The sequence below is a fragment of the Anolis carolinensis genome, unplaced genomic scaffold, assembly GCF_035594765.1.
Source record: "Anolis carolinensis isolate JA03-04 unplaced genomic scaffold, rAnoCar3.1.pri scaffold_9, whole genome shotgun sequence".
Classification (NCBI taxonomy): domain Eukaryota; kingdom Metazoa; phylum Chordata; class Lepidosauria; order Squamata; family Dactyloidae; genus Anolis; species Anolis carolinensis.
In genome coordinates, this window is record NW_026943820.1 from 18,397,180 (window position 1) to 18,417,377 (window position 20,198).

Genomic DNA, 20,198 nt, shown 5'->3' on the forward strand with positions numbered 1-20,198 from the left:
CCAGGCGTCCCCCATTCTGTATCTTTGATTTCCATTTTTTTCTGCCAAAGTGAAGTATCTTGCATTTGTCCCTGTTGAACTCCATTTTGTTAGTTTCGGCCCATCTCTCTAGTCTGTTAAGATCGTTTTGAATTCTGCTCCTGTCTTCTGGAGTGTTAGCTATCCCTCCCAGTTTTGTGTCGTCTGCAAACTTGATGATCGTGCCTTCTAACCCTTCGTCTAAGTCGTTAATAAAGATGTTGAAGTGAACCGGGCCCAGGACGGAGCCCTGCGGCACTCCACTTGTCACTTCTTTCCATGATGAAGAAGACACATTGGTGAGCACCCTTTGGGTTCGTTCGCTTAGCCAATTACAGATCCACCTAACCGTAGTTTTGTCTAGCCCACATTTTACTAGTTTATTTGCCAGAAGGTCGTGGGGGACTTTGTCGAAGGCCTTACTGAAATCCAGGTATGCTACATCCACAGCATTCCCTGTATCGACCCAACTCGTAACTCTATCGAAAAAAGTGATCAGATTAGTCTGGCATGACTTGTTTTTGGTAAATCCGTGTTGACTATTAGCAATGACCGCATTTGTTTCTAAGTGTTCGCAGACCACTTCCTTAATGATCTTTTCCAGAATTTTGCCTGGTATTGATGTGAGGCTGACCGGACGGTAATTGTTTGGGTCGTTCTTTTTTCCCTTCTTGAAGATAGGGACCACATTCGCCCTCCTCCAATCTGCTGGGACTTCTCCCGTTCTCCAAGAACTCTCGAAGATAATTGCCAGTGGTTCTGAAATAACTTCCGCTAGTTCCTTCAGTACTCTTGGATGTAGCCGATCTGGCCCTGGGGACTTGAATTCGTTTAGAGTATCAACTGTGCACAAAATTACTCAAATTATATTGATTTAATCTTGAATATTTTGTAATCTTTCTGTCAGCCCATGTACACTTGAGAGCATTTCACGATAGCTGTTTTAAATCTTTTTTTGTTATGTAGTTTTTGGTTATATCTCTGGCCCAGATAATGTAACACTTAAAGGCCTATTTAAATGAACTGAACATGTTAAGTGCAACTAATGTGTGTCTTCCTGATTTCAGTTGGATATTAATGTGACTTGATCCAGGTATGGACCACGGTTAATCACCACGAATAGTCACTGAAGACATAAATACACTGTGACTAACCTGTCACATTAATTTATTTGTGACTTTGGCTTGACTGATTTCTAGATTTGAGCCCATGTACATAGTCCCTGAGGGATAGTTAGTTATATACACATTTGCAGGTTTAAATTTTGCAGACTGATAATTAAAATGCTGCCTCTATGAATTTCTAGGTCCTCCAGTGTAACTCTGATCAACTTCCACCATTGAGTTGTGATGGAGGACCTAGAGATTTTCTACAGAGTATAACTTTATTATGTGTACATTCACTTTTTTATAGTTGTGTTATTGTTTTTATTTTTCAGTTTTTTATTTAAATTATTGAAAAATTTTGAATTTTTCATATTCAGTACTTAAAACTTATACATTCTTTAGCAAATTTGGAATACAGAGTTACAGTAGAGTCTCACTTATCCAACATAAACAGGCCAGCAGAACGTTGGATAAGCGAGTATGTTGGATAATAAAGAGGGATCAAGGAAAAGGTTATGATTTTACAAATTAAGCACCAAAACATCATGTTATACAACAAATTTGACAGAAAAAGTAGTTCAATACGCAGTAATGTTATGTTGTAATTACTGTAGTTACGAATTTAGCCCCAAAATATCACGATATATTGAAAACATTGACTACAAAAATGCATTGGATAATCCAGAACGTTGGATAAGTGAGTGTTGGATAAGTGAGACTCTACTGTATGTATATCATAGCTCCTATGGTATTTTCACTCTCTAACTATATTAGATACTCATATTATTTACCTTTTGTTACCCTTCACCTAGTGCTATCCATTCACCCCAGACCAGCCAATTACAATATTTATTTCCAAAATTCCATTGTTTCTTTTACAGGTTTTCCCCCTTTCCTTCTACGTATACAAACTCTATAAATTTTCCCATATATTCCCAAAATCATCATTTTTTAATGACCCTCTTTTAATTTTAATATTACATGTCAATTTATCATTTATTGCAATATCCCAAATCTCCTTATACCATTCTTCCAATTGGCACTCCTCCCTTCCTTTCCATTTTTTGGCTATTAACAATCTTGCTGCTGTTACCAAGTTGGCGATTAGTTCCTTTAACTCTTTTGATATTTGAATATTATCCATAAATGACAACAGTGCTATTTCAGGCGTTCCTATTATTTCTGTTTTGTATTGTTTTAAATTTGTATCACTAAAAATTAGTAACAAAAAATAGAAGGTAAAGTTGGGCACTGCTATCAAATAGATTTTCCAAATTTTGGTCTTCTGATCAAGTTGCTGTGGTTGCAGGATGTCTAGATATCTATGAAATATTCTAATTCCTAATGTTAGATACAAGGTATGCTGTACATTAGATACCGGGACGCTTTGTTTTGTGGAGGAGCTAAAACATAGGAAGGGAGGGAATGTAGCAGCATCTTTAAGAATAATTGCTTTTTACTTCAACATGACCTTTGGGTCCTCAACTATAGTACAGTACTAAGATGTATTTGCATGACCATTATTTATTTATTTATTTATTTATTTATATTATTTATATTCCGCCCTTCTCACCCCGAAGGGGACTCAGGGCGGATCACATTGTATACATATAAGGCAAAGATTCAATGCCATACACATAGAACAAAGACAGAGACAGACGCAGAGGCAATTTAACCTTCTCCTGAGGGGATGTTCGATTCCGGCTACTGGGGGAGCAGCTGCTTCATCATCCACTCTGATGGCACTTCCTCATTCCAACAGCAGCTGGATGACTTTTTTATGAAGTTGCAAATTAGTTAAATTAGCCTCCCCACTTTATAAGTGGTACCTTAATTTCCTACTTGATAGATGCAAGTATCTTTGGGTTACTAGGTCAGCAATGAGCAGGGGCTATTTTTTTATTTTTAATTGTCGGGTGCTCACCCCGCCACGGGCTGGCCTCGAACTCATGACCTCTTGGTCAGAGTGATTTATTGCAGCTGGCTGCTCACCAGCCTGCGCCACAGCCCGGCCCCCCGACCATGGTTTCTCTAAGGCAGTCGTTCCCAAACTATTTGGCCTACCACCCCCTTTCCAGAAAAAATATTACTCAGCGCCGGCTGAAAAGGGGGCGTGGCTTAGAGGGGTGGGCGTGGCTCCTGTTCAAGAGGGCGGGGCTGAGCCTCTCCCCAGTCCAAGATGCAGGGCTGGGAGGGGGAGGGGGAGGTGGGCAGGGCCACAAATGGGCGGCCAGGACTGGGATGGGCAGAGTTACGAGCTCTGAGGCAGGGCTGAGCTTCTATCCCTGTCCTGCAGCGCCTGCCAGGACACAGGGGGCGGGGCTAGAGGAGGGGGCGGGGCCTATTCCCAAGTGCCTGACGGGGCTGAACCTCTATACCCCGCCCAAGTGTTCTAACAAGCACCTCAGGGGAGGTATACAGAGGCTCAGCCCTGTCTCGCGCCCTTGGGAAGAGGCCCCGCCCCCACCCCTAGCCCCGCCCTTTAGTCCTAAAAGGTCTCTCAGGAGAGGTATAGAGGCTCAGCCCTGTCTTGGGCTCTTGGAAGGAGGCCCCTCCCCTCCCCTGGCCCCGCCCCCGTGTCCTAATAGGTGCCATCACTGCCCCCCTGGATCACTGCAGCGCCCACCAGGGGGTGGTAGTGCCCACTTTGGGAATCACTGCTCTAAGGTTTCAGTTCCTTAGATGCCAACACTAAAGGAAAGTTCTCTTCCAAGGCTTGAATGATCACAAAATCATTAGATCTTATTCCTTACTTCTGAGTCTACGCAGTGAGAGCCTACACAGGGGAACATTTGCCTAATATAATGCTTCAGTTTTTTAAAATCTACTTGTTTCTTTGACTTGATTCTAGGTGCAGCCACCTTTGCGTGAAAATGACGAAGACAGAAGTATTGCTCGGCTGGATGAAGGGTTAGATGAGTTCTTCACAAAGAAGGTGATTCATGAACCCCTAGTGTAAGTAAAGCCTTTGTATCTCAATCTGGGAGCTTCCGATAAATAATAATAATGTACTGAGGAAGTATCTTGTCAGCTTTTCTCAGAATATGGAGATCTCAGTCAAGGAATCAGCCAAGAATAAGGGAAAATGTCTTCTAAGCCTGACTGTTATTGAAGTTGAATTAACATTTGACCAAATGCACATTTGGATGAGTTTCAAGATGATTCTGATGGGAATTATTGGATTCAGGTGCAGAGTGTTCCTGCTGTGGGAGATGAGGAGCAGGGAGACTTTCCCACGGGAAGAAATAATGTTGTTAATGTTGATGGTTTTCAGGTGCAAGAAGCAGAAAAGGAGAGTAGTTCCCAGTCTCAGTTTGATAACACTAATGAGCCCTGTGGCCTTGAAAGCAAAAGCGATGAGGCCGCTTCTCTAAATCAGGCTAGTTGTCTGGAATTTCAGGGGTTGTGCAGAAGTCTCAGAATAGCAAATAAAAGGGAGGTCAAAGGGCAAAGAAATGCCTTCATGTTATGCTATTAAAACAGTCTGCTGAGAGGAAAATCTCAGTCAAAGCAATTTCTTTGCTTGAATCAAGAACCAAGTCTGCTTTCCTGTATTATCTTATAGCTTGGATGTTTCCTTGTTTCTTGGACTTTGGCTTCGTTTCAAGAACCTTGTTTCATGCCTAATGTTTCCATGGATTTATTCTTACAGCCTTGCTTTTGTAACTATTTATTGGAACTGAACTTTTGCCTTTTATGAACCATCTTTTTCCCTATTCCTTAATAAACTACAAAAGACTACATCTGGTGTGCAGTCTGGTGTCTTTGGCAAGGTGAAGCTAGCCTGAGGTGCAACACTAAGCCCCTTTTTGACACTTTTTTTGATCACCATATTGGTAGTTAAGATCATGTCATTTTCAAGTATCATGCTGGTATCAAGTATTCACAACTGGTATCTCCCGGGCCCTTGTCAAGTTCTCTGCCAGACGTCAATCTTGCTGGCGACCCACGTGATTCTTCCTTCATGTACTTCACTGACAACGTTTGTGACAAGGATGTCCACCCTACAATTTATTTGCAGCATTTATACTCTGCCCTTCTCACCCCGAAGGGGACTCAGGGCAAATCACAGAACATATACACGGCAAACATTCAATGCAGTTTCCAGCTTCGGCGTCCTGGAGGTTGTGCTCGATTCTGGCCATATGGGGATGCATCCTCTATGACGACGAGCCCTCGATCACAGAGTTTTCCTTCTGTTCTTTGATCACCAGCTTCCTTTTTATGGTGCCGTAAAATACCTCCCCACTTAAACAGTATCTAATTTCTCTACTCACAGCTCATGGCTGTTTAGGTGGACAGTAGGTTGGTGTCGCACCTCAGATTAGTTCATCTTGCTGTTGACACCAAATCACACACAGAAGATAGTCTTTTGTAATTTTATTGAGCGAAAGCAAATATATATCAAAGCAGGCAGAAATAAAGTTCCCAAAGTAGTTGTAAAAAGAGTCAGTAAATCCAATAGTCTATAGGCAAAACAAGAGTCCATTTCCCAAAAGAACAAAGGTCCACAGGTTTCAAAGATCCAGGAACAGGAGAATTTCCAAGGCAGGAAGACATAGACATCCACTCTGATGAAGCGAGAATTTGCTTTGACAAAGATATGTCTCTCAACACACAGTTTTAAAAGCAACCCAAAATGCATTTCTCTTTCCTTCAGAGGCCTCCCGCTTTCCAGCTAATCTCAGGCTACGGCGAGGCTGAGGCATTCCTTTCCATTGCAAACGATGTGCTCTAGATAGCAATGGCGCTTCCTCAAGGCCAACTACATCATTATCTTGCACCTGAACAGGGGCCTGAGATGAATCCAGCTCATTAGTTTCCATGGGAATGTCTCCCTGGTTATTATCTATAACAGGCTGGTTCAAGAGTTCACCCACAAGCGGTGTTTCTTGCTCTTCTGAACCAGCCTGTATAATTCCCATCCCCATGCCATCATCCTGAAATTCATCCTGCATCCCATCATCTGGCTCCTGCATCTGAAACCCAGCATCCCCTTCCTCATCTTCAGTCTGGCTCTGCTGCTGCTGAGTCACAACAGTTGGGCTGAAGGTTGGGTGCTCACTCCAACCCAAGCTCAAACTTCCAGCCTTTTGGTTGGTAAAGATCTTATTGCTGCTGGTGATTAGCCAGCTGTGCTAAAGCCTGGTCCCAAGCAAACTTATCATAGAATCATAGAATAGTAGAGTTGGAAGAGACCTCATGGGCCATCCAGTCCAACCCCCTGCCAAGAAGCAGGAAATTCATTCCTAAGAAGCATTCAAAGCACCCCCAACAGATGGCCATCCAGCCTCTGCTTAAAAGCCTCCAAAGAAGGAGCCTCCACCACTGTCCGGGGGAGAGAGTTCCACTGCTGAACAGCCTTTCTCACAGTGAGGAAGTTCTTCCTGATGTTCAGGTGGAATCTCCTTTCCTGTAGTTTGAAGCCATTGTTCCGTGTCCTAGTCTGCAGGGCAGCAGAAAACAAGCTTGCTCCCTCTTCCCTATGACTTCCCCTCACATATTTGTACATGGCTATCATGTCTCCTCTTAGCCTTCTCTTCTGCAGGCTAAACATGCCCAGCTCTTTAAGCCGCTCCTCATAGGGTTTGTTCTCCAGACCCTTGATCATTTTAGTCGCCCTCCTCTGGACGCTTTCCAGCTTGTCAACATCTCCCTTCAACTGTGGTGCCCAAAATTGGACACAGTGTGATTCCAGGTGTGGTCTGACCAAGGCAGAATAGAGGGGAGCATGACTTCCCTGGATCTAGACGCTATACCCCTATTGATGCAGGCCAGAATCCCGTTGGCTTTCTTAGCAGCCACATCACATTGCTGGCTCATGTTTAACTTGTTGTCCACAAGGACTCCAAGATCTTTTTCACATGTACTGCTGTCTAGCCAGGCCAGCCAGTAATTATGTCCTTCTTTCTTTATTCTAGTCCTATTTCACTGGAAACTTTGCCAGCAACAGTTATGCCAACCCCTTCTGGCTCTCGGACCTTTAAAAAGAAAATAGGACACTTCTTTGCCTTCAAGAAGTCAAAGTCAAGCCGGGGTGCCAGGGCAGAGAAAGAGCCTGAGGGCAGCCCCTTGACCTCAAGGTACCGGAAACTGATGCTCAGTGACATTTTAAGGACCCCCAGCAAAACCAGTGAGTCAATGAAAGCACTCAGCAAATCTGAAGAAGAAGGGATGGCTGTGGAAAGCAGGGGCTACTTGGAACAAAGTCAGACGCCCGATAGTGCTCGCCGGGCTAGGCCAAAATATTCTCGGGAAGGGAAGTCCCAGTCCTTGATACTTCTGTCAGGGGAGGGTGAAGAAGGACTTGGTGTGAGACATGAAAAGGTAAGTTTCTACTTCCTGCATCCACAATTTGTCATTTGTATTCTGTTTTCCTTTGTTCATAAAACTCAGTGTGTTGCACGTGGGGTTCCCAATCTCTTCCATCTGGCATTCAGCAGACCTTGATAGTGCTTGACTTGAGCAGGGTTGCTGCATTATTCACATTTGGACCGTGCCCTATGTCTCCAAATCAGGAATATGAACACTTAGCTTGTCGTAAGGTGGAAGATTGTGAATCCTATATATAGGTGACTGGCGGGCCTGCCTTCAGTGATGAATATCGAATAAATCCCTATTCAGTATAGTTAGACTTAAACTGGTTGTGGATTGTGTTGATTCTGCTTCTAGACTCACTCTCATTAAGAGATGCCTTTTGATGGATACAAGCATCTAGTTATGTTTGTGTCTAAAGTAAGGCAAAACATCCTGCATGGCAACAGTAATATAAAACCACTGCACATCTTTCTTCACCTGCCTTTTGAGGTCCAACAAAAAGGTAGAAATAGCCGTCATCTCTGTGTCACCTATATTGGATTAAATACAAATATTGAAAGTAGTGAACAGAGACCAAGAAAACCAAGAGAAAAAAAACAGGGAGAAAAGAGAAAAATAAACAATACACTTAAAAAAGAGTAAGTGAAAAATAATAAAAAATACGGATAATAATAAAAAAAGGAAAAAAAGAAAGATTTTTTGAATGACTTTCCAGTGATCTCTTGAGGGTTTTAAAATCTTATAGTCTATTTTCATCTCTGGTATTAACAGTCTTGTTATTTTGATGTATTTTACATATCAGATAAGTCTATTGTTAAATTATATCCTTCTTTCTGAATGAAGTTTCTGAAGCCCAGCCAATCTGTTTTTTCTTTGACTTCTCTTAGTCTTTGAGTTAAAGTGTCCATTTGTTTTAAATCAAACAGTTTTAAAATCCAATCATCCTTTGCTTCCATATTCTAGCTACGGCTAGTCTTGCCGCGGTTCCCATAAAAAATAGTAATTTGTCTTGATTCTTGTTTGTTTTTGTTTTTACATTTGATATGCCTAATAAATATGTCTCTGGTGACAGAGGAAACTTGATTCCTAGTATTGATTGTGACGCCTTGTGGACATTTTTCCAGTATTCTTTGATTTTCTTACATTTCCACCATTGATGTATGAAAGTTCCCACTTCCTTGTTACGTTTCCAGCATTTGTTCGTATTGTGTTTGTTAAAATTTGCTAATTTGGCATGGGTGAGGTACCATCTAAAAAACATCTTATACCAGTTTTCTTGAATTTCAGTGGCCATGGTGTATTTTATTTTTTTATTCCATATTTCCTCCCACTGGTTTGTGTATATGCTGTGCCCAATATCTTGGGCCCACTTTACCGGACAGTGTTTAATTTGTTCTTCCTCAGTTGAACATTGTAATAACATCTGGTATAATATCCCAATATTTTTTTCCCCTTTTTGCATTATAATTTCCCAAGGACCTTGGTTTTGTGAAAATCCCTTTTCTGTATCCTCCTTATAGCATTGTTTTATCTGATAATATTGAAACCATGTTATATTGGAAATTCTTTTTTAAGTTCATCATGGGTCTTTATATTAAATATTGATAATATTTGAGCTGCAATGGTACTGATGGAATGGCCTGGTACACTGTTTGCTTAATTGTTGAGCTGGCCAAGAAAGTGGCAGTATGTAAAGGAAGGTATTCTGCAAACTTGCTTAGTGTCTACCTATCCTGGCTATGTTCTAAATAGCTGATTTCAGAAAACATCTGCAAACAAAACTCCCTAGATTTGTTGCAACTCAGCGAGGCAGCCCCAGTGATGAACGACTGAGCAAATGGCATTGCAGCCTAACATCCTTTCAAGGTGTACCCAGATTTGTCATGTGCTTTGCTCTACAGAAGAGACCTCTTGAAAGAAGTGATGGTGAGCTGCCCAACTCCTTTGAGCAGCGTGTCCAGGTCATGCTGCATCGGATCGGTGTCACCAAAGTGTTATCCTCTGAAGGCAAAAAGAAGCAGGTGAGCAACTGTCATTGTTGCCCATAATTGCCTTAAATTGAGAAAGTATATAGTAACTAGCTTTGCCCGGCCACGCATTGCTGTGGCTTATGGGAATCATTTGTTGGCCAGGTGGAATAGCAGTGAATAGCTTTGAAACCTCAAAGCCTGGCTGTTTTCTGGAGTAGCTGGAGTAGCACCCTCAATCCAGATAATCCAGTTCAAAGCAGATAATATAAGATTATAAATGGGTAATATAGCTGTGTGGAAGGGCCTTGAGTCTACACTACCATATAATCCAGTTCAAATCAGATAGTCTGTATTTTATAGGCAGTGTGGAAGAGGAATGATTGAAGCAGCCCTGGGCGCCATTAAATGGCTGAGTGGGTTGCTAGGAGGCAAAGTGGGCGGAGCTTAGCCTTCTAACTGGCAGCAATGGGGAAAAAAATAATTATTCCTCTCCCTCTAATTAGGACTTTATTTTTCTTGTTTTTGTTGTTGTTGTCTAAACACAGCGGGGATGACCATGTCTTTTGTGGCCAAGTTTTGTGGGTTTGGGGAGTTTAGTTTCACTGTTTACTTTAAGGCAGAAATGGTCAGAACATTTATATATATACAGTAGAGTCTCACTTATCCAAGCTAAACGGGCCGGCAGAAGCTTGGATAAGTGAATATCTTGGATAATAAGGAGGGATTAAGGAAAAGCCTATTAAACATCAAATTAGGTTATGGTTTTACAAATTAAGCGCCAAAACATCATGTTATACAACAAATTTGACAGAAAAAGGAGTTCAATACGCAGTAATGTTATGTTGTAATTACTGTATTTATTAATTTAGCACCAAAATATCACTATATATTGAAAACATTAACTACAAAAATGGCTTGGATAATCCAGAAGCTTGGATAAGCGAGGCTTGGATAAGTGAGACTCTCATATATATATATATATATATATATATACACACACATATATACACACACACACACACACACACACACATATTTACTTTTGCATCAGCCCCATAAATATGTATGAGACCATGCAGTTAAAATGGGTGTATTGTGTAAAGTGTTGAAATACCAGCATTAGGCTTGAGCCTTTGTTGATGTAGATGTACAATCCAAGTTTTCTTGGTTTATTTTAGCTTTGAGATTGAACTGTAAAGTTGAAGCATTGTCCAAGAGAGTGCAGAAATCCCCAGAAAAGGCTTATCAGTAGTCTGCCTCTATTCATATGTCCACAGGTCCCTATCCAAATTCTTGGTTTACTACTAGATCCCCTTCATTTCATGCCTGGTCAAGAGATTTCCTTTTTCCTAACTTCTTCATATAGCCCACTTAAGAGTGTTTTACAGAAAATATTATTGCTTGAGCCCCTTTCCTTGCATTTGTTTGCAGAGCAAAGACGGAGAGATCAAGAAGGCTGGTTCTGATGGTGAGTAATAGCTGCTGATCCTATTTCTTCTCCTTCCTGTTATTTCTCTTAGCATTAATCACTATCTCAGGGCATTTTGTTTTTGCTCCCAAACACTTCTGTGGGGATTGGGAGCATTTTTACACATTTTGTCGGTTTAAGCAAAACTTCTTCTGGCCAAAATTCCAGAATTTCCACCACATCTGTAAGATATGGTGGAAATGCACTCCACATCCCATAATGGACCTTTCAAAGCATTTTGTAGTAAAATAGTGTGTTTGACTCAGAGCGGAGATTGGGAACATCAAAACGTGGATAGCGCCTAAAGTGCACTCGGAAGCAAAAAAAAAAACTTTTTTGCAGAAAAAAGTACATTGACAACTCCTATGCTCTATTACAGCGTTTAAGCAGTTTCTTACATTGCAAGAAATCTATGGTGCCTTCAGATTGATGTCTGTATCAAGACAAGCAAAAATACTTAGGTTCCAAACTAAAACTGAGAGCCTTATCCCATAATCCATTGCAAACACTACATACTGACCTCTCAAACTGTCTCATATAAAAATTCCTGCTTGGAAACTGTCCTTGGTTTTATCTCAAGCTTCTGAAAAACACATATGGCTCATAGGCTGGCTCTACACTGTCATATAATCCAGATTATTTTATTTGACCTGGATTATATAGTCTACACTGCCATATAATCCAGTTCAAATCAGATAATATGGATTAAGAAACTGAATTATATGGCAGTATAGATTTGGCCATTGCTGGAGCCCCCGGTGGAGTAGTGGGTTAAAGCCTTGTGACTGCTGATCTGCAAGCTGCCAGGTTCAAATCCCACCTGGGGAGAGCGCGGATGAGCTCCCTTTATCAGCTCCAGCTCCATGCGGGGACATGAGAGAAGCCTCCCACAAGGATGGTAAAACATCAAAACATTATTTATTTATTTATTTACTACATTTATATCCCGCCCTTCTCATCCCGAAAGGGACTCAGAGTATCTTACAAATTAAATTTACATACATTTAGAAGCTCTGGAAATCCCAGTAACCAAAGGCACTTCCAAGTAGAACAATCTAACAAAATTTTATTTTCACAAAGTCCTTGGCAGACTTGGCACTTGTAATTAAAGTTGCAAATAAAAACAGTCCACTTATAAAACCTTGCAGATGTTCCTTGCTTGCTTTTCCCCTTTAGGTTGCTAGGTTAACTTCCACCAAAAGCAAAGAGGTCCAGAGATCCTCTTCACCCTAGCTCTGAGCTGCTTTCAAAAGATCTAAGCTCAAAGCTAGTTTTTGAGGTGAAGTTGGTAGAGCTTCCTCCAGTGGCAAAGAAATCAAAAATGTTCTCTGCCCCAGTGCCAAAGCTATTAGAAAGAACAGGTCTTTCCCCTATCTATGCTTGGCACTGGTTTTAAAGGCAGGTCATTTGTTTGTACTTACAATGGCCTTTTCAGAGTTGGCCTGGCTTGGCCACACAAGCACATCTATGATGTTTCTCCTTCAGTCTAGAAGGCAGAATAGGCTTCTCAAAATGGAGCCTTCTATCCCCAGGAAAAGGGGCGGTCTCCAGAACAAAATTATACATTTCAAGCCTATAGCAGCAAGGCTTTGCAAACTGGCTATAAACTCTGCTAATATCCTAACTATCAGACTGCTGCAGAATCTGCAGCAACCCTGGAGCAAATGCAAACAGGTGCTATTTTCTATAACTATAAAAAATGCAAACCAAACCTCTGGGGGACGGAACAATTATTGATATTACATGTAATATATAGTATATAATTAACATTATTACATTGTATTATTAGTATTATATGGTATTACAAAATAATATTATTAATATTATATGCATAAAATATTAAAATATTACAAAACTTCAGGGTATCCCCTGTGGAACGTCCTTGCAGGCGGCCAATTCTCTCACTCCAGAAGCAACTTGCAGTTTCTCAAGTCGCTTCTGACACACACACACACACAAATTGTCGCAGATATCTGGAAATGTGGAAGTGAGTAATTTTGAAACAAGAAAAGAGGCTCCCGAGAATGTAGGAGCCAACAGGTAGCATGTCAGAGACAGAACGCCAGCAAGTAAAACAAAACTCAGTTTATTGAGGTTACAGAACTAAAAAATGCCCGTAGGAAACCAAGAACAGGGCAAACACTTGACATCAGTGTGATAAGTAACAAAAAACAGCTCAGTTTGAGCTTAAATAGTTCAAATGGATAAACCGGGTTAAACAGAAGTATAATCCGGATTAAATCAAAAGTGCTTACTTCAGCCTGGCAAACAATGCAAACAAAAGAGAATCAGCAGGAGTGAGAATGTAAACAACAGACTGGTGGCCAGGGCCGGCCCCACTCATGCGGCAGCTGACGCCGCCGCCTCGGGCGCAGGCCCGGGGGGGCGCCGTCAGGCTGGGCGGGAGGCGGGGCACCGCCCTGACGGTGCCCCGCCTCCCGCCCAGTGCGCCCTGGCCCGTCTGGCCTGCTAGAAAAGGCCAGACGGGCGAGCGGGGGTAACGTGGGAGGCGGGGCCAGCTCTGACGCCGCCCCCCCCGCCCAGCGTGCCCTGGCCCCGCCTCCCACGTTGCGTGGGGCAGGGCCAAGGCACGCTGGGCGGGGGGGGGGGAGCGGCGTCAGAGCTGGCCCCGCCTCCCACGTTACCCCCGCTCGCCCGTCTGGCCTGCTACACAAGGCCAGACGGGCGAGCGGGGGTAACGTGGGAGGCGGGGCCAGCTCTGACGCCGCCCCCCCGCCCAGCGTGCCCTGGCCCCGCCTCCCACGTTGCGTGGGAGGCAGGGCAAAGGCACGCTGGGCGGGGGGGGGGGAGCGGCGTCAGAGCTGGCCCCGCCTCCCACGTTACTGGCCTGCTACACAAGGCCAGACGGGCGAGCGGGGGTAACGTGGGAGGCGGGGCCAGCTCTGACGCCGCCCCCCCCGCCCAGCGTGCCCTGGCCCCGCCTCCCACGTTGCGTGGGAGGCAGGGCCAAGGCACGCTGGGCGGGGGGGGGGGGGGAGCGGCGTCAGAGCTGGCCCCGCCTCCCACGTTACCCCCGCTCGCCCGTCTGGCCTTTTGTAGCAGGCCAGACTCAGCGGAGGTTCCTCCAGGCCGCAATCGCGGCCTGGAGAAACCTCCGCTGAGTCTGGCCTGCTACACAAGGCCAGACGGGCGAGCGGGGGTAACGTGGGAGGCGGGGCCAGCTCTGACGCCGCCCCCCCCGCCCAGCGTGCCCTGGCCCCGCCTCCCACGCTGCGTGGGAGGCGGGGCCAGGGCACGGGGGGCGGGGCCAACTCTGGCCCCGCCCCCTCACTATTCGCCCTGGCCCCGCCTCCCACGCAGCGTGGGAGGCGGGGCCAGGGCACGCTGGGCGGGGCCAGGGCGCCGGTGGCGGGGGCGCTTTTCAGCGCCCCCGCTTTACATCAAAAAATATCTCCGGCCGGCCCTGCTGGTGGCAGATTCCTCTCTGCTATTCAGAAACAGCAGGGGGATAAACCAGGCTTGTTTATTCCTTCCTGCAGCGAGCGAAAAGCGTGGTCGTAGTCAGGGTAACGGCAGTCAGCAGGGTCCCAATCCGGTCCAGAGGTCTTTAGCCAAGCGTAGTCGTCAAGGAATCCAAAGGTCTCACCGATAGCCAGCAGAAGGGATAATCCGGAATCGAAGTCAGTCAGTCCAGCGTCAATCCAGTGTGAGTAGGTATTGCCCGTCAAAAAGACGACGGAGGTCCAAGCTATCGAGATTAAACACAAGTTGCACAGAGAAAAAGCCCGCACAGTTCCTCCCGCCGTCGATGCCCAGTGTCCTTGGTAAACTTACGTATCCAGTAACGAAGCACACCCGTCTTCAGGAAGTTCCCCAACAAAAGCCCAAGCGTCCGTCCAGATTACCTTGCCCAACGCAATTAGACATTGATCCCAAACCCCATTTTATCCCAGTTCAAGCTCATCATCGCTGTCAGCTGCCATCCCAATTCCAGGCGCCCCAACATCATCATCCTCATCAGAGCTTAAGCACCTTTGACTACGCCCCACAGCATCCCCAGCTGTGGATCCCGCTCCATCCCTCCAGCCAGTCCATGGGTCTGATCCTGCAACCCACCAATCACCTCCCATGTTTTCATTGCCTGTTTCCCCAACACCCAAATCCTCCCTCACACGAGTCCATTCCATGTCGTCCTCCTCTGAGCTGGCCATCTCTTCCTCCAAACCCTCAGAAAAACCCTCAAATGAGTCCTCATCTGTCGGTTCTGCAAACAAATCCCGGAGCCGCTTTCTTTCACGCTCCTCGAAGGAGTCTGACTCTCGAGGAGTCTTACGACCCCTTCTTCTATTACCGGAGCCCGAAGGCTCAACCATAACATAGCATTTAAATGAACTGGGAGAAGGCCACCATCTCTTATTTATCAATGTCTATGCATAGATTACATCTACTGGGCCTGAAGGGAAGCGTTCATTCAGAATCTCAAGCTTAAGCCCATGGCTATTTCAAAAGGCCTTCGATGTTTAGTTGTTGCTGGATTGAACTATCTGTCCATTCCATAATAGTCCCATTGTTGTTGTCTTGCCATTTTATACCGCACTTTATTGTCCAACTGTGAAATTTCCTTTTCCCATTTCGTATCACTCTGCATTTCGCCTGGGATCTACGAATTAGTCTCCTGTTTTTAACACTGTATCCTGCTTGTTGATTTTAATGATTGTTTTTATTGATGTTGATGTTTTTTACTGGGATAATTGTTTTATTGCTTTGTTACTGTTTTGTTTGTTTTATCGGGCCTGGCCCCATGTAAGCCGCCCCGAGTCCCTTCGGGGAGATGGGGCGGGGTATAAAAATAAAGTTATTATTATTATTATTATTATGGAGTCTAGCATGTTTTTCTTACTAAGGGAAAGCTAACAATACAGCTGGGTTTTTTGTTTCTTCTTCTGTAGACATTAGAAACTGTGATGAAATCTAGTTAAAGTTAATGTTGACATTCTGGTTTCAGTGATATAATAGGATAATAACTAGTTTCAAGCATCAGATTACAAACATGAATGCTACTACACATAATCAGAAATTAATTGTTTGCTAAATTTTGTTGACCTTTTAATGTGCTATTTAAGTGGACTTCTTCCTCATATCTCACATATCAGTTTATGAATGGGACTCAAGGTCTCCATCTTCTCGAGGTGTTGTCTTGAAAAATTAGGCATTGCTTCTCGTTGTGTAAGGAATGTATGTGGTCTGAAGAAATCTGTCCTATAATCTCTCTTTGAATTCTGAAATAGTACAAACATCTAAGCTAGGGGTCCCCAAACTAAGGCCCGGGGGCCACATGCGGCCCATTGAAGCCATTTATCCGGCCCTCGTGGTGGTGGCTCCCTCCTCCTCTTTGCTTGTTTATAATGGTATTTTAATTATTATTTAATTAATTATTAATTATTAAGGGGTGCTTTGCTGGTGCTTTTGGTGCACAAAGGCAGAAGGGAGTTGGACTAAATGGCCCAAGCGATCTCTTCCAACCCTCTTTATTATTATTATTATTATTATTATTATTATTATTATTATTGATAGAAGTACATTATAACACAGCAAACGAGATATATATGCTGGATTTCATATCACAAAATCACAAGTCGAACACTTCCCAAGTGTCTAGGACTGTGTTATTATTATTATTATTATTATTATTATTATTATTATTATTATTATTATTATTACAGTAGAGTCTCACTTACCCAACACTCGCTTATCCAACGTTCTGGATTATCCAACGCATTTTTGTAGTCAATGTTTTCAATATATCGTGATATTTTGGTGCTAAATTCATAAATACAGTAATTACTACATAGCATTACTGCGTATTGAACTACTTTTTCTGCCAAATTTGTTGTCTAACATGATGTTTTGGTGCTTAATTTGTAAAATCATAACCTAATTTGATGTTTAATAGGCTTTTCCTTAATGCCTCCTTATTATCCAACATATTCGCTTATCCAACATTCTGCCGGCCCGTTTATGTTGGATAAGTGAGACTGTCCTGCTCACTTCAAAGGATCAGTCTGAACGCAGATCAGAGATAACTGCTCTCAAATCCAATCTTTATTGAAGAATACATGACTTTGGAAAAGTCAGGAATGACCCAATGTTTACATACAACTATTTTTATAACTTTTGATGCTACGTAACACCACACGTAAATATCATCATCAAGTCCCACCCCCAAATATCACATTACTACCATTTTCACACACTAGACCAATTATAATTGTTTATACTTTCGGCCCCAAGTTCCCAGGCATATTCTATCTTCTTCTGCCAGGTGCTTCTGGGATTGTTTGTTATGACTCCCAGTTACAGGGCTGAATTACCAAAGCCCTGTAACTGGGTTCCATGACATGGTGCCCTCCTTTTCTTCGTCCTCCTCTTCGGTTCTTCTTTCATCACAAATCTGAAACAAAACAATAATTCTATGTATCCATTTTGTCCAAAGTACCCATATATTTTTTCAGTAAGCTACGATGGAATACAGGGTGTATTTTCCCTAAACTTTTTGGCAACGCCAACTGGAAAGTCACCTCGTTGATAACACCCTGTATTCTAAATGGTCCAATATATTTAGGGCCCAATTTTTTCGAAGGTAGCCCCAGTTTGATGTTTTGGGTACTTAACCACACTAAATCTCCTTTCTCCAATTTATCACCTTCCACCCTCTTTCTGTCTGCGAATACTTTATACTTTTTATGTGCTTCTTTTAAAGATGCAGTCACTTGACTCCAGCATTCCATCATTTGCGCTTTCCATTTCCCTGCCTCTGTTCCCTCATTCTCTGTCCATCTTGGCAGCTGGGGCAGAGGTTGTATTTCATACCCGTAAACTACTTCAAAGGGGGTTTTATTTGTTGCTGAATGTATAGTCGAATTAAAAGCTAGTTCTGCAAAAGCCAACCACCGAGACCAGTCATTTTGTCTCATGTTAGAGTACATTCGAAGGAACTGCCCAAGTGTCTGCTGAGTACGTTCTACCGCCCCATTTGTCATGGGGTGAAAAGCAGAACTTAAACTCCTTTCTGCCCCTAGCATTTCCAGGAATTTTTCCCAAAATTTTGCTGTGAATTGTACTCCTCTGTCACTGACCACTCTACTGGGACATCCATGCAGTTTGTAAATGTGGTTTATGTACAATTCAGCTAGTTTCTCGGCTGATGGTAGTTTCGTCAGTGCTATAAAGTGGGCCTGTTTAGAAAACAGGTCCAATACTGTCCAAATATAACGATGTCCTTTGCTAACCGGTAGTTCCCCCACAAAGTCCATAGCTACACATTCCCAAGGTCTGGTAGGTTCTGCTACTGTTTGTAATAATCCCATTGGCTTCCCTCCTCTCGATTTATTTCTGGCACAATCATCACATTGAACAACATGATTTTTTATGTCCTTCCTCATCCCTGGCCACCAGCAATGTTTTGCTATTGCTTTTGTTGTTTTTGTAATTCCTGTGTGACCAGCGCTCTGGTTATTGTGAAAACGATGCAAAACCTTGATCCTTAATGTTGCTGGGATATACAGTTTCTTGTTCACAAACCAAAATCCCCCCTTCTGCTCCCCCTGTTCTGCATTGGATGCGATCCACTGGTCTCCTTCATAAGACTGTTTCAGCTCGTTTCCCCAATTATCTTTTCCGTCGAGTTCAACCATAGCAGTGTTCTCCTTTTGGGTTTGTGCTCTTGTTCTGACAGCTAAGCCCCATTGTTTATCAGAGAATATTGTTCCCTCTTTTGCTGTGGGTATTCCTTCGTGTTGAGGCATGCGTGAAAGAGCATCTGCCAAGACATTCTGCTTCCCTTGAAAAAACTTTAATTGGAAATCGAACCTGCTGAAGTATTGTGCCCATCTAATCTGTTTGGGGGACAATTTCCGAGGGGACTTTAAATACTGGAGGTTCTTATGGTCAGACCAAATTTCAAATGGGATTCCGCTTCCTTCGAGAAAGTGTCGCCAGCATTCTAAGGCTTTTAATATGGCTAGTGCCTCTTTTTCCCATATCGGCCAACATTTTTCAGTTTCGCTGAACTTCCGGGACAAATATCCACAGGGTTTTAAGTTCCCATTTTGATCCTTTTGCAATAGCACTGCCCCATACGCACAGTCTGAGGCATCGCAATGGATTATGAAAGGGCTCCTGATATCGGGGTGTTTTAGAATGGGTCCTTCTGTGAAGCATTCTTTTAGGGTTTCAAATGCCTTTTGGCATTCTGGCGTCCAACTTAGTTTGGCGCCAGGAGCTTTTACTTTTGCTGTCTCTCCTTTCCCTTTTGTTTTTAAAAGTTCAGTAAGGGGTGCGGTTATTTGCGCGAAGCCTTTTATGAAGGATCTATAAAAATTTGCAAACCCCAGAAATGATTGCAATTGCCTCCTTGTTTGAGGCACTCCCCATTCTTTTACATCTGATACTTTAGCTGGATCCATAGCTAACCCTTCTGGAGATATCCGATACCCCAGAAAGTCAATTTGAGTTTTATTAAATTCACATTTGGACAGTTTTGCGTACAGCTTTGCTTCTCTTAGTCTCTGCAAAACTTCCCGGACCAATTTCACGTGCTTTTCCTTATCTTCAGTCACAATCAAGATATCATCAAGAAATATGAATACCCCTCTGTACAACAATGGGTGCAGTATTTCATTTATAAGCTGCATAAAGCACCCGCCTCCATTTTTTAATCCGAAAGGTAAAATTTTATATTCAAAATGGCCGAATGCGCAGGAAAATGCAGTTTTCCAAGTATCCTCCGGTTTGATCCTTAATTTATGGTATGCTTCAATTAAATCAAGTTTAGTAAATATGCTCCCTTTTTTCAATACGGTAATTAAATCCTTTACTAAGGGCATAGGGTATTTATTGTCCTTAGTAATTGCATTTAAATTTCGATAATCAATGCACAATCTTAGGGAGTTGTCTTTCTTTCTCCTGAATAACACTGGGGCCCCGAGAGGAGAATTGGATGGCTTAATGAAGCCCCGCGCCAGGTTTTTATCAATGTATTTCCTCAATTCCTCCTTCTCCTGCACAGACATGGGATACACTTTTGGTTTTGGTAAGTTTGCTCCTGGGGTTATTTCAATTTCTACTTCTATATTCCTTTTAGGAGGTAATTTACTTGCCTCTTTCCGATTGAACACATCCACAAAGTCTCTGTATTCAGGTGGCAATAGTTGTGGGTCTATTTCACCTTCTTCATCTCCCTCGTCCTCCTCTTCTGCAATCTTGCTTATCTCCCATTGCGTCTGCTGTTCTTTAAATGCTAGGCTCTTTCCTCTCCAATCTACTTCGGGATTTGCTTGTTCGAGCCATGGTATCCCT

At 43.2% G+C, this 20,198-nt stretch overlaps 1 protein-coding gene across 1 annotated transcript in view; it reads left to right on the forward strand.

Moving 5' to 3' along the window:
- carmil2 (capping protein regulator and myosin 1 linker 2) overlaps nt 1-20,198 on the forward strand; it is a 109,051-nt gene that overhangs the window by 73,482 nt on the left and 15,371 nt on the right. The window contains exons 28-31 of the mRNA XM_062961875.1: nt 3,976-4,079; nt 7,046-7,451; nt 9,344-9,463; nt 10,844-10,880. Coding sequence (XP_062817945.1) covers nt 3,976-4,079; nt 7,046-7,451; nt 9,344-9,463; nt 10,844-10,880 — 667 coding nt within the window. The remainder of the gene's footprint in view (nt 1-3,975; nt 4,080-7,045; nt 7,452-9,343; nt 9,464-10,843; nt 10,881-20,198) is intronic.